This window comes from Danio rerio, chromosome 2, assembly GCF_052040795.2.
Source record: "Danio rerio strain M-AB ecotype USA chromosome 2, GRCz13ab, whole genome shotgun sequence".
NCBI classification, from domain to species: domain Eukaryota; kingdom Metazoa; phylum Chordata; class Actinopteri; order Cypriniformes; family Danionidae; genus Danio; species Danio rerio.
The window spans coordinates 41,122,501-41,140,744 of record NC_141022.1 but is presented as its reverse complement, the minus strand read 5'-3'; the positions used below and the strand labels follow the sequence as shown (position 1 = coordinate 41,140,744).

At 34.4% G+C, this 18,244-nt stretch overlaps 1 protein-coding gene across 16 annotated transcripts in view; it reads left to right on the top strand.

The window, feature by feature from the left end:
* The first annotated feature begins 1,322 nt into the window (after window positions 1-1,322).
* Window positions 1,323-18,244, top strand: part of myo9b (myosin IXb) — a 60,197-nt gene continuing 43,275 nt past the window's right edge. For all 16 annotated transcript variants that reach the window (XM_087241128.1, XM_087241135.1, XM_087241127.1 and 13 more), the window contains exons 1-6: window positions 1,323-1,625; window positions 2,408-3,304; window positions 16,579-16,673; window positions 17,273-17,335; window positions 17,472-17,571; window positions 17,918-18,018. In XM_087241128.1, the coding sequence (XP_087097254.1) occupies window positions 2,468-3,304; window positions 16,579-16,673; window positions 17,273-17,335; window positions 17,472-17,571; window positions 17,918-18,018 (1,196 nt within the window). In that variant the 5' untranslated portion in view covers window positions 1,323-1,625; window positions 2,408-2,467. The remainder of the gene's footprint in view (window positions 1,626-2,407; window positions 3,305-16,578; window positions 16,674-17,272; window positions 17,336-17,471; window positions 17,572-17,917; window positions 18,019-18,244) is intronic.

The following is an 18,244-nucleotide window of genomic DNA, read 5'->3' as shown; positions in this document are numbered from 1 at the left end:
ATATAATAATTATATAAATAACTAATACCAGTAATATAATAAATAATTAGCTGCAAAGTGCGGACAACTTGTTTTCTTTTTTTTTTTTTTTTTTGGATAGAGAAATACATAGGCATGTAGGGAATGGCTTAATTTCATCAAACATATGTCGGTTAGCTCTCGACATTCTTAAGCAAAAAGCTTTTTTCAATCTAAACACAAACTGGGTAAAAATGGTTTTGTGCTCCGGGCCTCTGGTAATGGCAAACTCAAAGTGTCACTGTCCTCCTCAATTATTTCCAAAGCTATTTAAATAAAATCAGCAAACAAATAAATGTACATTAGAAAATGCCATTTATAATGTTTACTTACAATCAGTTGTATTTCTCAAACTATAGTCACTACAGTTGATCAAACAAAATCAGTACTTGACAAAAGGTGAGTACCAACATGCATGTTTTATATCAAATAGTGTTTTATTAGGCTGCTTTTTATATGAAGTTAGTGAAAAGTAACACATTAAAACCATTCATTACATGTTAAACTTTTAAATACATAGTACACTTCAAAGGAATTGTTATTAAGAGCAAGAATCAAATGAAATGCCTGTCAATTGGACTTCAGCTTAGATGTGTTACACCTTTTTTTTTTACCTGAGAGTGGACAGATATGTAATAAATACAGAATACCAACACCCAACACAGCTATACAATTATTTTAAAAATGTGCTTTTCAATGTAACACAATGTAACTTGATGCACTAATGTTTCCCTGAAAAAGTAATTATGATGGCAGTACCTCGTATTTATTTATTTATTTATTTTATTTAAAGTATTTAAAGTATAATATAATTCTTATGTATTCCCTTACCTGTGAGAGGTTAACTTGTTGGGGGAGGGGTTGTTCTGGAAAAAAAAGAAAAATCATAAATAAAAAGTTTTAAAAAGAGCTTTTATAGCTATGTTGTGTGATTTTTTAAATATCTTTGCATTGAGTAGGTCGTACTGACCTGACACAAGAGATTTGTGTTGGATGACGCCATCTAGTGGTGATGACAAAACATCCACGATGGAGTAACAGAATACAACTTTTACATTTTTAAACGCAAAAACACTTTTTTAACTGTCATAATTTTATTTCTACAGTGCTTTTTGATTGAGGTATTGGTCCGGGGAGGGGGCAAAGGTTAAACCTTGTGACACACTGAAACCGAAAATCTCGTAACACTGGTTTGCTCAGGTGTTCAGTTCTGTCAGTGTCGTAAACCTGCAATGGCAGAGTGAATTCGGGCGAGGGCGGCGTGTCATCATACTCACATCAACTCTGCAATTAGCAGACACACTGCGATGTCAGGAAGTAACAAGCCGTCCGTGTCGTCAACATTCAGGAGGCGAAAGAAATAGTCTTCCTTATTTCTCGATCAAGATTTCACCGAGCCAGTCGCCTGTGTTATTATTCGCCTCTTAATGGTATTTACCTGCGCCGTGAATGTGAGTTTATCGTGTCCGGTGTTACGCAGGGTTGCAGGTGGACTGCTTTTACTAGTTGAAGAGCTGGAAGTTTCGCCTGGAAAGCACTGCTGGATTTTTTTTCCCCATGTTGGAAATGATTCCGCTCTGGAAAACAACGAGGTTGTTTTGAAAAAGGTACATTTGTTGTTATTTGCTTGGTTTTTTTATTGCTAATCCATTGAAAGAACTAACGTTGTAGTAAGATTTTCTGAAGTGAAAGTTAATAGTTTTGTCACGGTTGTAAAAAGGCGTCATGACTTGTGTCGTGTTTGTTAAATAATCTGCTGATGTTAATAGCGTTTTTATTATTCGAGCATGATTATATTTAATGTTATGAAAAGATATGTATTTCTCTAAATATCAAAGTATTTTAAAGTGATGTTTCATCTAAAATAATAATTATTTTAATCTAATTATTTTAAAGACATTTCAATTCTCTTGTGTTTGTTCTGTTAAACAAAAAAGATCTTTTGAAGAATGTTGGAAACCCTTCAATCTTTGAGTTCTAATGTAAATATAATTTTCATATTGGGATGATGTATATTTTTAGAATTAAGGAAGACTTTACCTACATGCATACATTACCTACATTTATTGTTTACATGTTCACAGTATGAACATTCATTTAAAACACTTGGCAAAATAGTAAATAAATACATTATTAATTAACTAATAGCATACAAACATTAAATAAACAGCAGTACTTGACACTGACTGATTTTAAAAAGGCTACTACTATCTTATTTTAACTAGTGAAACTTTTAAGGAAAATATAAACTAGATCCATGGAGTTCATGCTATTTTTACAACCCGCTACAGTTTTCACATTAGGCAAGTGTGTACTTGTATATCCTGGTGGTCTAACTGCAGTTTCACACTCAAACCTACATTCTTTCTTCCCTTTCTTTCTTCTCCAGATCCTTATCATGCTGTACTGTGCGGTGTGCTGTACTGATGCATGTCTGTGTGTTTAAAGAATGAATGTCACGAACGGAAAGGCGACAATCTGCCAGGATGAATCGGTCTGCGCTCTGCAAATTTACCCCAGGTTGTCCGCCAAACCTGGGCAAGACTGCATCCTCAGGGTCCCGAAAGAGGCCACAGCCGCCACCGTCATTAAGACGGCTCTCACTACGCTTGGCTTAGACACATCCAAACCCCACGTTCTCGTGGAGGTCCAAGAGTACGGTGGAGAAGAATGGGTCCTACAAGCCAGCGACCTTCCCGTTCAAAGAGTCCTTCTCTGGCCTAGAAAGGCTCAACTCAAACATCCTCAAAGCGATGGATACTTCTTCGCTCTTCAAGAGGGAAGCTACGACAGATCCATGCATTATGACATTATGTCATCTGTCCGACGAGAGAAAGTAGCTCAGGGGCTTGTAACTCGGGGTTTCGTCTCACAGCAGCCTCAGGAGTATGACGATTTATGCAACCTCCCTGATCTAACAGAGGAGAGCATCTTGGAAACTCTGCGGCATCGCTTCCACAAGCAGAAGATCTACACGTTTGCGAGCAACATCCTCATCGCTGTTAATCCCTTTAAGTTTCTCCCCATCTACAATCCCAGATACGTCAAGATGTATGAGAACCACACGCTGGGCAAGCTGGAACCTCACGTCTTCGCTATTGCAGATGCTGCCTTCCACACGATGATGAACAAACGGGTCAACCAATGCATCGTCATCTCCGGGGAGAGTGGTTCTGGTAAAACACAGAGCACCAACTTCCTTATCCACTGCCTGACCGCCCTCAGCCAGAAAGGATATACTAGTGGCGTGGAGCGAACCATCCTGGGAGCAGGCCCAGTGCTTGAGGTGAGTTTGAGGTTTGGCACTTTTCATTGTATGCTTAGAAGTGTGATGGCAATCTAGTTGGAATAGGAGACCAAGTAGAGATGTAATACAGGCCTGTAGCTGTATTTATGTCCATAATAGCTAGAAGTGGCCTTAAACAGGGTTCAGCAATGGTGTTTCTTTAGCTATAGGATCCATTGAGATGAAATGACATAGACGAGAAGACCATGATTCTGAAACTATTGTCTTGTACCAGGGGCGGATTTAGTGATTCAGGGGGCTTAAGCAACTTCAGCCATGGAGCCCCAAGTCCTGAAATGCACCCTTTCTACTCTTATTTAATTTGTATTTATTTTACTGTTTTCGGGTATCTTTCAATTCTATTCAATGTTTTATCTTAATGTAAACTTTACATTTTTAAATAATTAGATGTCTTAAAATGAAGTAATAGCCACTTTGTTCAAATGGCATCCATTGTCGTGCTAATGCTCATTTGGGACGTCTGTTTGAATCCTTATTTTCAGTGTCTTAATGTCGTTTGTGTATTATTTATGAAGTGTTATGTTACTTATCTAGTTTTACAGTGGTGTGAAAAAGTGTTTGCCCCCTTACGGATTTATTTATTTTTTGTTATGATGTTTGTGACACTTTAATCAATGTTTCAGATCATCATACAAAATAAATAAGTCACAAGTTAAAAAAGAGATAACACAAGTACATCTTGAACAAGAAACACATCTGTGTACTTTGTTTTCTCTTATGTTTACTTGTGTTATCTTTGACTAATAATTAAATTTGTTTGATGATCTGAAACATTAAAGTGTGACAAAAAAAGTGTTATCTATAAAAGATAAGTCAGGAATGCGGCAAACACTTTTTCACACCGCTGTAATTTTGTTTAGCCTATTTTGAGTTTTCTTTTAACTTTTTCTTTAGTCAATTTTATTATTTTTTGCTTTTGTAAAAAGTATTTATATTCAGTGTTATGTTTTAAATTTATTTATTTTTATTTATTCATTCAATCATTCATTTATTGTCCTTCGGCTTAGTCCCTTTATTCATCAGGGTCGCCACGGTGGAATGAACCGCCAACTATTTCAGCATATGTTTTACACAGTGTATGCCCTTCTAGCTGCAACCAGTACTGGAAAACACCCATATAAACTAATTCACACACACTCACATGCTTTGGCCAATTTAGTTTATTAAATTTACCTGTATCGCATGTATTTGGACTGTGGGGGAAACCGGAGCAATTGGAGGAAACCCACATGAACACGGGGAGATCATGCAAACTGACCCACCCGAGAATCGAACCAGCGACTTTCTTGCTGTGAGGTGACAGTGCTAATTACTGAGTCACCGTATCACCCATTTTAATTTATAGTCACTTTATATTTCACATTAAATTTTTTCATTAGTAAGTTTACAATTTGGAATGCATCCTGTGTATGTTTCTATTTTGGTTTCAGCTTAATTTCTATGAGTGTTTGGTTACATATATTTTTTTTTTAACTCTACACTCTCTGGCCACAGTATTTACTGTAGTACCAGGTTCTACCAACTTTTTCCTTTGGAAAAAGTTTAAAAGTATACTGTTGAAATCAGATTTATTAGCCCCCCTGAATTTTCGCCCCCTGTTTATTTTTTCCCCCAATTTTTGTTTAACGGAGAGCAAATTTCTTTAACACATTTGTAAACATAATAGTTTTAAAAACTCATTTTCTAATAACTGATTTGTTTCATCATTGCCATGACGACAGTAAATATTTTACTAGATGTTTTTCAAGATGCTTCTATACAGCTTAAAGTGACGTTTAAAGGCTTAACTGGGTAATTAGGTTAACTAGGCAGGATCGAGTATTAGGCAAGTTATTGTATAATGATGGTTTGTTCTTTAGACAATCGAAAAATATTTAGCTTTATAAAAAATAAGGAGCTAATAATGTTGACCTTAAATGGCTTAAAAAAATTAAAAACTGCTTTTCTTTGATCTGTAATAAAACAAATAAGACTTTCTTTAGAAGTAAAAATATTATCAGACTTACTGTAAAAATTTTCTTGCTCTGTTAAGCATCTGGGAAATATTTAAAAAAGAAAATTAATTTCAAATAGAGTTTAATTATTCTGATTTCAACTGTAGTTAACCCAAAATGTAAAATTCTGTAATCATGTGCTCTCCTTTCACTTGTTCAAAGCCTGTATGAGTTTCTTTGTTCTGTTAAACACAAAAGAAGATATTTTAAAAATTGTTGGTTGCTTGCACCCATTGACTTCCATAATATCTTCTTTTGTGTTCAACAGAAGAAAGGAACTCATAAAGGTTTAAAACCACAGGAGGTAGAGTAAAGAATATGGCCAGATTCATCCCTTAGTTTCCCTGAGACTAATTCCAGAAGTATGGAAGTACTGGAAGTATTCTTCAAAGATTTTTATTCCTAGTGATGGTAATCGTAAACTAACATATTAAAAACAAAATTACTGTCAACTAAAATAAAACTATTAAAAATACATATAATTTTTAATGCTCATCTTTAGACATGAATTAGACATTTTGACATGATAGAAAGACAACAGCAAGTCAAAAACCATTAACTAGAGGCTCGAAGAAGAACATCCCTGAATGCACAACACAGTGAACCTTGTATCAGATTGATTACAGAACGGCCACACTGTTGCCAATCCTGTCAGCTAAATCCAAAAAATTTAGCTGGGTAAACTCATATTGGTCATCAAAATTAGACCATATAGGAGGATTATCTGGTATGATCAGTCTCAATGTGTGCTGTGATGTGAAGGTCAGAATTTGCTGTGTGCAAGTTGCAACACTTGAAAGTAAAGATCCATCCTGCCTTGTATCAGTGGTTAAGGTTAGTGATGGTGGTTTAATGGGTGGAGTAATTTTTAAGGGGCATGTTTTAGGCCCCTTTTTTCCTTTTGAGATAAATTAATTGCTTTACATTGATCCTCATCCACAACGTACACATCCATGATGTGAATTTCTCATTCCACATCCCAATGGTGCTCTAATAGATGGATAACTGGTGACTAGAGGTTTTTTGTGTAAAGTGAACTCGCTGTTTTGTTTAGGAAAGCAGTTTGAGTTCATTGTGGTCATAAAGGGATGTACATGGTCAACAAAAATATTCTGGTAGTCTGTGGCTTTAAACAATTCTCAGAAGGAACAAAGGGGCCTAAATTCTGTCACAAAAATCATCCTACCCATTAAACCACCCTCACTAACCTCAACCACTGATATGAGACAGGATGGATCTATGCTTTCATGTTATACACACCAAATTCTGACCTTACCCTTTGAACATCACAGCAAAAATTGAGACGCATCATACCAAACGACCATAATCGTAATGATGGTGGCGTTAAAAGGTGTGATACGTGGAGCGCAGACACTGTTGACAATTCTGTAGGTAATTAATAATAAAATGATACTAATACTGAAATGGTTACAGCGTTTTAAAATGACCAAAACAACATTTCAGATGTTTTACAATGTGCTCAGCCTGCTGGTTTGTCTAGTTACACACATTTTTATCATCACATAACATTATAACAAAATCACTTGACTTTTTAATGCGCACACTGGAATTTGTTCTGTAAAAGTGTTTTCATCATAGTTTATGTGCATCTTTTCTTATCAAATAAAAAGTTCATCTGACTCAGTTATGCACATATGATTTTTATGCACATTTTTAAAATTGATGCGCATTTTTGGTGTTTCCATCAATCGTTTTTTTATGCGCATATTGTTACATTATTGCTATTGTTGTAAATGTATTTATTGTCAGTAGTGTGTATAAAGAGGAGCGTTAAAAATATTTTTTTTTGTTGTTTTATTTTAGTTAAAGTTTGTTTTGTTTTAGTAAAATAAAAAAATTACTGTTACTTGTCAATGCTCTGTTTACAACGACGCAAATGAAGCATCAATCGCGAGTGATTTACATGTTAAGTCAATGCAACGATGTGAATAGACATCCAGTGGAGCAATGTGCGCAAATGAGGTGGCATAAATGAGGCTATTCATGCAAGTTAAGTGCGACAGGTTGAACGTTTTGCATGATTGACGCACTTAACGAGCGTATCGCGTGAATCGCTTAAGTTGGAATGACAGAACTTCCGCAGTCATTCGTGCGCCATTGAACAATCAGGAGCCTGCTCTTGTAGGGGCATGATTATGACATAGCGCCTGTTGTTAGTGTCCTAGGGGAAATCTTCTTGCCGACACCGGACAACAGTTCATCAAACTGGGCTCAGCTCAGTCGGAAGCACAGCTAAAAACTTCCATCATCCAGGTATAGTTTCTGGAGGGGTTTACGAGCTCACAGAGGTGGGTGCACCTCAGAAATGATCTAGTAGACTGAGACACGGCTCCAAATGAATCAACGCTGTTTTTCAGCCTTCATTAAGCACATTTGCACAGCTATTCTCTCAATAAAATCCATTCTAGCCATTTAGCAACGAAAAGTCACCGGGCAGACAGAAGCCCTGCTCATGACGTATCTATTGTGAAGTGAATTTGATGCGCGAATGAAGATGATTTGCCTTTCGAATTAAGCGAATAAACTCAGAATGTTCAAGTGTCCATTTACATGTGAATAGCGCGATTTATCTGTTCGTGCCACGTCTTGTGTGAACACAGCATGAATCTACCGTTAGAACAGCAAACTTAAATATAAGATAAACACCTAAAGAAATACATCACATATGAATGAGGAGATTTCACTTTAAAATGTAATAAAGAAAAAGACCTTTACATATGGTGACGTATATTGTTATAAGGATATAAGATGATTTGTATTGTTATATGAGATTTTTTCATAGCACCCAGCCCTATCTGTAACATAATTATTTTTTGGGGTTTTCACCCTTTAATAATAGGATATTAGAGTATTGACAGGAAAGCATGGGGAGCAGAGAAAGGGAAAGATCCAAAAAGGATCGCGAGGTGGGAATGGAACTCGGGTCGTTGGAGCACCGGAGTGCATGTGTCTACACACTAACCACTACACCATTTGCATCAACCTATATCTCTTCTTTAGCTGTATTTCTTTTTTATTGTTGTGTTTCGTTCTGTAAAATCAGTTTTTCTTGTTATGCTGATAAAGAGTCAAGTTTGGGAGGAAATGATGACCTCTGTGCAGGAAGTGGCTTGTCCTCTTATCATGTTCTTGCATGCTTCTAGCTGTTCATGTTGAGGACTTTTATCAGTACAAGGTTACTGTCCTTAAATCAAGTGCATTAAATTATGTGAAAGTGGGTTCCTCTTTCCTTTCTTAAACATGGTCAAATAAGGATCTAGAAACCATTTGGCCTTGTCACATGACAGGGCACTTTTTACACTGCTTCCTTCTACAGTCCGAACAGACCTCTGTCTCCAATAGGCTCTATAAATTCTGAAACTAAAACTAAAGTGAAAGTTTAAAGGTTTCAACACACTCTCGTATCATTTTTGGTGCTTTCATTGTTAATGCATAATCAATGAGTTGAGTGACTAATTCAGTGCACTCTTAGGAATTGGAGTTTTTCCACTGTACAGTCCGTTTCCTAAACTTCCTATTCAGAATTCTTTAGTATGAGGTGATACAAAGGTGCAGATGAATTTTTACTGAAGGAATTAGCTCATATTTTATGGGGTTTCCTTACTTTGGTCCTGCCCCTTTTAAACTAAGCTGTCAGACAGTGTTTGTCATGCGCAGGCCTACTGGGAGTCTCAATCTGATCCTAAACAGGTTGAACAAGTTCTCTGTTTTCTTAAACACATTCTTTTATCAGAACGGCCAGCCCCTCTCAGTATTACTTACAAAGAACGCACATGACAAAGTGGAACTTGCGTCGTTTATTTGATATAAATAGATTTCTTATTAAGAGGGTTGAAAAAAATAGGTTATGAGTGGTTTTGAGTAAAAAAAAAATGGCAGAACAAGCAATCAGAGTTGCATTGTTGAAAGATTATGATTGTACAGTATGATCAGAATTATTAGCCCCCTTTAGAATTTTTTTCTCTTTTAAATATCTCCTAAATGATGTTAAACAGAGCAAGGGTATTATCACAGTATATTCTATAATTTTTCTTCTGGAGAAAGTCTTATTTGTTTTATTTGGGCTAGAATAAAAGCAGTTTTTATTTTTCAAAAACCATTTTAAGGTCAAAATTATTAGCCCCTTAAGCTATTTCTTTCGATAGTCTACAAAACAAAACCACTGTTAAACAATAACTTGCCTCATTACCTTAACCTGCCTTGTTAACTTAATTAACCTAGTTAACAGTGTTGGGCAGTAGCAACGCTACAAGCAGTGACGCTACTAGCTTAACTACTTTTCTCAGTAGGGTGGAAGTAACATTGCTACTTTCTAAATCAGATAGCTTTTCTGTAGCGCAGTCCACACGAGCCACATTTACCGATCGTGGACTCATGGAGTTGTGAGGCCAGTGTCTAGCCGATTAAAGTAAATCTGTTTTATGGTGAGAATGATGATATCTTCCTTTTCCTGTTTTACGGTGATCGACAACAAACGTTTAAGCCTTTAAATTGCATTTAAGCTGAATACTATTATCTGGAAAAATATCTAGTCAAATATTAATTACTGTCATCATGTCAAAGATAAAATAAATCAGTTAATAGAAATGAGAACCTAAAACTATATTATATTTAGAAAACAATCTTCTCTCCGTAAAACAGAATTAGGGGAAAAAATTAACCAGGAAGGGCTAATAACTCAGAGGGGACTAATAATTCTTACCTCAACTGTATATTGAGCATGGGACCTAATATTTGATACATGTTATTTACTGTGTTCCCTACACTCCTTGAAAGTACTTAAAATTACTTGAATTTCAGAAATATGGATTCAAGGCCTTGAAAGTTCTTAAAAATTAACAAAGGTTCTTGAAAGGGCTTGAATTAAATTGAAATTTTAATTTGTTTATGCTTTTATTTCAACAATTGTACTCAGAAAAAAACTAAGAAATTCTTTAATTATAAATCCTAAATTTAAAACTTGTACAATAGCACAGACAAATAATGCATTTCAGAAACTACAATTGAATATTATCTATACTGAATACATTTTTTGAACATTATTTTTAAAACAGTTTACATTTTAGAAAATGACTAATATTTTTTTCATGTCAGTACATTAAGTGTAAATCAAATCAAATACAAAGGTGCTTGATTTTAAATGAAGGGTGGTTTATAAGGTCATGGAAAGTCCTTGAACTTGCTGTTCATGAAAGTGTGGGAACCCAGTATTGAAATAAATACATTTGTGGAATAGTGGATATCATACTCCTAGTAATGTATAAGTAAAGCATGCCCTTTAAGTGAATCATCAGAGTCCTGTGGTTTACAGAGTAAGAGTGTCCTGAATATCAGCGATTTAAAATGTATTTAATGATTATGTTAATTAAAAATATTATATTATCCAACAATGATTCATTGACCTGATTGAAGGTCCCAGTAGTTATATTTTCAGCAATTCATCAAAGAATTATGAAATGTGTATTGGTTTCTAATAAAACATATTTAGCCACAGAACAGTTTTCAGCATTGATCATAATACAAAATCTTTTTCAAGCACTAAATCTACATGATAGACCCATTTTTGAAGGATTATGTGACACTGGAGGCAGGTAATATTTGAACATTTGCTTCATATTACTGGGCTTTGTTTTTTGTTTTTTTTTTTTGTTTGTTTTTTTCAAAAGGAAAAGATCTCTGTCTCATTTCAGACATTTGTGTATTGTGTTCATGAGGTCTCCTCTAACAATATGTGCATTGTTTGTCTGGTAGTTTTATTTTAACATGGTAATGTTGTTTATATATTATGCAGAGACTCAATAATGATTGTGTTTTATGTTTTGGTTCCAGACAGCTTATCTTGTGTAGAGATAATGGAACTGTATAGTTTAACTTTACTGTATGTAGTCATCTTTGACATCCGTTACCAGCCAATTCAGGCATCAATAATACAGATTCTATGCATCTTTACTGGCTCACAGACACATTTTATTGCCATAGAAATCTTTTAATCCACTTAAAGCATCACACTGGCTTCAAGATCTGATGTTATATTTACACTTGGAAAAAATTAAATATTCAATTAGAGGTTCTAGCAAATTCTCATATGTTTGGCATCCCTTATTATCATATTTCTCTGTTATAAATGTACTTCCTGGGGAATAATGTGACTGTCTTGTATGTAACTGGAATCTTTTTTTCTGTAATCTGTTTGTGTTTTCTTTCTCCAGAACCTTAAGCTTCTTCTATGTTAACCTACCATTGTAAGATAGCACAGCATTGTCCCTGATCGTATCACCCATTACTGTTGTCACTCTATTTATTTATGTATTTATTTATTTTTTTTTTTATTCTTTTATTTTATAAAATTTAGCAGATTTTTTCTATTATTATTGTTTTAATTATTATTATTATCTGTATAAACAATGTAATTCGTTCTTGGCATAAAAATAAAGAAAAAAAATACAGATTCTATAACTCTGACTGCTATAAATTAGACAGGTTAGCAATGTTTTATTTGCACCTTTTTATAAAATAAGTTATGTCTTAAAGTAGAGAAAATCCTGGTCCCACTTTATATTAAGTGTCCTTAACTACTATTTACTTACATCAAAAAATTAATACAATGTACTTACTGTGTTCATAATGTATTTGAGAACACTTGTGGTGCTTTTGAGTTGGGATAGAGGTCGGGTTATGGACATGTTTGGTGGCATGGGTAGGTTTAAGGGTGGGTTAAGGTGTAAGGGATGGTCAACAGTGTATTTACAAATGTAATTACAAAAGTTAATTACAGATGTAATTACATACATGTATTTAATCAAGTATAAGTACACAGTAAATACATGTATTTACACAATAATACAATTGTAACAAACTATTAATTCCTGTGTAAGTGCATATTAGTTAAGGCCACTTAATATAAAGTGGGACCAAAATCCTTGTAGACATAAAAGGGGACCTACTTTTAAGGTGTTTAAACACAGTTGAGTGCCAATAGTCTGCGAATATAACCAGCTTCTAATAGTAAAGAATGATTAATTTAGTTTTTCATAGCCACACTAAATAAAAACAGTCTGCAGACACACTTTGACACTGTGCTTTTGTATGTGTCATCAAAGGGGGAAATCCCTGCCCATCAGTGGCAATCTCTCCCTCAGTAGCACAGGACATTACTCTTGTTTTTTCTCATTTGAATTTAAAGCAACAGTCACTATAATGACACAATTAGGATCTAAACCTAGAGAGAGCAGTTTTAAAGAGTCCTAAAACATTATTTGTGCGATATTTTGAGCTGATACTACACAAACACACTCTAGGGACATCATACACTTATTTTACATCTTATAAAAAGAGGCAAAATAGGTCCCGCTTTAAAATGAAAGCAGTACTGTTTTTACTACTCATATTGACGATTAATACTTTACAAACATTCAATGTTATGTCTTAAACTTTGGAGGCAAATTTATACTTTAGAATTAGTCCTGAATCATGTTTTATATTGTGGAGAGATGTGTTTTGTTTTTCGAAGTAAAAAGACATACTCTAAAATTTATGTTGACAGGCAAAATTCCATAAACTGAAGAAGGAAACTAAATGCCATATGTACTAGAATAATGCAGCGCCTCTTTTGAACACTGTAGTGTTTATTTTGATATGCCATCTGCAGGATTCTTGTGAAAACCTGTTTTTTTTTTTTTTTTTTAGAAAAAACAGAAAATCTAGTTGTTGGTGAAAACTGAACAGATGTTTTTAGGAAACAAAAATAGGCCACGGAAAACTGGGTCATGGCATCTTGAGAGTAAAATTGGTTGCACTTGCACTACATTTTTACTCTTGCTGAACTTTGACATTTGATTGAGAATCTATTGTTGTGGTTTAGCGTCGTTTCATTTGATTCACCCTTTTCACACATGATCCATTTGCTGTCCTTGGACAACCTAACCACAATGCCTTCTGCTCTGGGTGTGTGTGTGTTTACCCCTGTGTGTGTATGCACTTGAATGGGTTAAATGTATAGAACCAATTCTGAGTATGGTCACCATACTTGGCCACATGTCACAACGTTCACTTTTTCACTTTCAGTACATATGCGATTTTGAAGCGTTACAGGCTGATGTCGCTTTTGTATGACGTGTTTGGATTGTGCTACTGATCTGTGGCTCAATACCTCAGAAACAACTATTAATTCTCTACATTTATACTGTTTTGATAGGCCATAAATATACATCAATGTTTTATTATTCAGTGAATTTTACTTCTATGTATTTATTTATAAGCTTTATAAAAAATATATACTGTATCAAGCTTTATAAGCAAGTTGCAAAACATTTTTACATTCAACATACTTTTTAATTTTTTTATTGTTATCAAAAGAGATGATTACTTTGTACTAATGCTTCTCATGCCACCTTATAAATGATTTTCTAGATCTGCCCATTTATAGTCCTGAGAGTTGTCATTGTTTTCTTATGTCATCTGACGTGTGTGGTTGTGACCTTTGCTCGTTTTCTTCTTCAGTGCGGAAGGTTAAGAGAGACCTGTGGGAAAAGCACAGCTAGTAGCTTTTTAAGGTGTCTTCTGTCTGAATTAGACCTTGTTGTCAAACCTTTACCCTAAAACCCTTTCTGTTTCATGTGTAGAACTCCTGGGCGTTGGCTTTTATCAGAATACCAGAGCGAGTCTGCGTAAGCCAACATGCCAAGACAGGCTCTGTCAGGCCATCTGATAAAAACTCCACTTCTGACAAGTGTAACAGAGTTTTCTATCTATTCAAGTGTTTCATGACGTCCTTTCCTCAGTATTTCTCTCTGATATTTCCTTTACGGAATCTGTTTGTTTGAAAAGAAGTTTACTACAGGATAAAGTCCTGTATGATGGTCGTGGTATGGATCATGTTAAAAGCGTGCACATATTGAAGATCAATAGGGAGCAGCTTGTAAGCATGCTGTTACATGTTACATATCTCAAAGTCCTTCCACAGTAGTTTTAGTTTTGAAAAATACATTTGTAACTTTTTATTTCATCCATAGCTGTTTATAGCTAAATTTTCTATATGATTTCTCAAAAAAGTTTTATTAACAAAAGGGGCATCTCTTTCAAGATGTATTTACCCTGCAGGTTCCCTTCCCAATTACAAAACAAAAATTAATTAATTAATCAGTTGAACTTTAACATTATGTGGAAGAGAAAAGTTCATTATGTTAAAAAAGGAACAATAGTGAAGGATTATAAATATGGGGGTCTGCAGGTCATATATTTTAATTGTATGAATGGCATGTTTAAGATTAATTGGCTCAAAAAAATTTTGCTTAGTGATAATTTTTAATTTAGAAACAAATCTTTTTTTTTTTTTTATAAAAGTTGGCGGGAGAGAGGTATTTGGTTGGTTGTACATCTATTAGACAAAGAGAGTGAGGTTCCCAGTTTTTGTGAAAAATATAACTTTGAATGTGATTATAAGCAATACACTAGGGCAGGGGTCACCAATCTCGACCCTGGAGGGCCAGTGTACCTACAGGGTTTAGCTCCAACTTGCCTCAACACACCTGCCTGGATGTATCAAGTTAAGGCCTTGATTAGCTTGTTCAGGTGTGTTTGATTAGGGTTGGAGCTAAAATCTGCAGGACACCGACCCTCCAGGAACAAGTTTGGTGTCCACTGGACTAGGGTATTGACATCTATCTCGAAGGCATTTCTTATGATGGTTAGTAATGTGGTTACCAATATAAATGACACACTTCATCTGCCTTATTTTTTAATAAATGGACAAGATTTTATTTAGTGTGAAATGCCTAATAAAATAATAAGATCAATATTAACTCAAGATAAATTTCCAATACAAGCTAGTAGAAATACTGTGTCTTTTCTTTTTTCCAAGAGCTCTATTATTGAATTAAGGACAGTGTTTCTTTCCATCTTCATACCTCCCGAAGCTAAAGAAGGACATTTTAAAATATTCAATGATATTTACTCATCTTCAGAGTTTCTTAGACATAGATTTAATTTTGATCACAGCAATTGTACATTCTGTGAGGTTGACATTCAAACGACTGCACATTTATTTATTGAATGCTTATATAGCAGAACCTTTTGTTCTGATTCATTTGAGTGGTTAAAGATTTCTCTCAAGTTGTCCTCCCAATATTCTATAAATTATATTTTCTTTGGTTTATCAGGGAAAGATTTTAATATTCAATTTGTATTGAACAATTTTCTAAATTTGGGGAAATTTTACATTAATAAATGCAGTACCCTTAAAACAAAACCACTGTTTTTAGTTTTCCGAAAGGAATTTCGGTTATACTGTAAATCTTTAAAGTTGCTAAAATCAAATTGTGGAGAAAGACTATTTAGTTTATTGAAAAAATGTAATTAATAGAAGACCCGGTAGTGTAATTTTTTTTCTTCATTCTTTTAGATACGTTTGTGTGCCTATTCTATGGTTTAAGTGTATTTATTTGTATTATTATTTTATTGATTTGATTATTATTTGTGCTCTGTTCTATAAATGTGGGTGAAAGTTGTTTATCAAATTTTGTCTTATTGTAATTGTGTTATAATGCAATAAAAAAAAAATCTTTAAACCTGTTATACTTGCAAAGATATGTTTAAGGACATTTGACTGCTCATATGTCTACCAAAAAGCTTCTAAATACTACAAAGTAGCATTCAATTAAATCTAATTCTTTAATAATGTATTTTTGGACCATGACAGATCGTGGTTGCAGCCTCTTTTCTTTGTAAAGGCAAAAGTTTCCAGTGAGTGTCATTTGTCTTTGAATTGACATGAATGAATAAATGATTAAGTGAGATTTGTTTTTACTTGTTACTGGAATAGCAGGAAGTATTTTAAAATGGATAAATCTACTCGCCTTATATCAGCATTACCATCAACAAGTCAAACTGAAGGACAAGACTGCCTAAGCTATGTTTATTTGTTTGTGGTGTCTGAGATAAAAGGCCCACACATTTTTATTTTCATACTGTATTTTTGTCATTTGGTTTTGATGAACTGGTTGCCGTAGTATGAACCACCAATAATAAATGCTAATAATCTACTGACAATAAGACTGTAATCATGTCTAATTTTTGTGTTTGACTAGTTTTAAAGTATAGTTAAAGTGTGTTTATTAGGTTAAGGCCATCTTTTATCTAACACGAGAGTTGTCCGTCAGCATTCACAAACCATATCAGTTTGTTTTTTATAGTTTGTGATCTCAAAAACAGCTTATCTGATTCATTCTTTGCTTTCTTCAGGCATTTGGCAATGCTAAAACAGCATACAACAACAACTCAAGTCGCTTTGGAAAGTTCATTCAAGTGAATTATCTGGAGAGTGGCGTTGTGAGAGGGTGAGTCATCTGTCCTTCTGCCCCGAGACACGTCACACACCAAACTCCCACAGCTGCTCCTCACTCACATAAGAGATTTGACACCAGTGCATTTAATCTTGATACTGGAACTACCAGAATTATGACTACTAGTATGGCCATAGCGGTCGTTCTGAACATTTATATCATATAAGGTATCATATTGGTAAATTTACATTCAAAGTTTCTTTTGAGATATTAGAATTGAGCTTTCAATGTCTATCATTATATTTTATGCAGTCATTACCCCAAAAAAACATCTTTTTGATAAGACAACCTATAAATATAAGTTACTAAACCACCGACGAAGGTGCACACCTTACTTTGTCCAGCAAGTTGGAGAGCAAGCTTTTTTCACTATGCTGATTGAATATGTTTTTAAAGACATGTCTGAAGTACCGTTATGTTTTCTCAATCAGGAAGTGATGTTTTTGTTAGACTGAAGTTGCTAGGCAGCAGAGACAGATTAAGATAGACCTGTTATATTTTCTGGTCCCATTCTCTAAAATAATTATCTGAAAGTCTAGCTATTGCTGGCATTGATCTGAAATTCCTAATACAGCTTTTGTTCAATGTTTCAGGGCTGTTGTTGAGAAGTATTTACTAGAGAAATGCCGCCTAGTGTCCAGAGGAAAAACTGAAAGGTAATAAATGGGAAACCATTTTATATATATCAATTTTATCCATATCCCTTTTACGTTTGAACTCCTTAGTGTCACAAGTGGAATTAAATGTATTACTCAACGCAAATTCCTTGTCTGCTTGTTATCTGACCTACAGGAATTATCATGTTTTTTATTACCTTTTGATTGGCGCCTCAGAGGAGGAGAGAGATGAGTTTAAGCTTCTGCAGCCTAATGACTACCACTACCTCAAAGAGGTAAGGATTATCTTAGTTTTTCTTGTCTTTGCTGGACAAATTTTTTTGTCATCATTTACTTATCGTCCACTTGTTTCAAACTTGTTAGACTTTCATGTTTCTGTTAAAGATAAATGCAAGTATTTTAAAGATTGTGAGAAACTAGTAACCATTGACATGTCTATTTTGTTTAAGTCAATTGTTGGACTTTCTTCAAAAAATCTTCTTTTCAAGAGAAGAAAGAATCTAATAGTCTTCTAATGTTCTTACTGTATGTCTTATTGGATTATTAGCTTTTTTTGTTATTGTTAAAATATCACAGCTAAGCTTTTCCATTAATTATCTGTTTTTCAACTTAACCTCACAGGAAATGCCAATTTCAGAGGATCAAGCTGAAATGACACATGAATTCCGGAGACTTCATCAGGCCATGGAGATGGTCGGTTTTCTGCCTCCAACCAAAAAGCAGTAAGTTTATTTTTTGATTTAGATTTTTCTCTTTAGTCTGCATCCTAAACCATTACTTTTTAGAAGTCTTTACATATTATGTAAAACTATGTCTTTAATGTTTAATTACAAACAAACAACCTTAAAATTAAATTTCCTGAAGGTTTTTTTTCTCCATTAATACCATATTCCCAAAAGAACCTTTGAAAGGACAGTTCTTGTAGAAAATACACTACCGGTCAAAAGT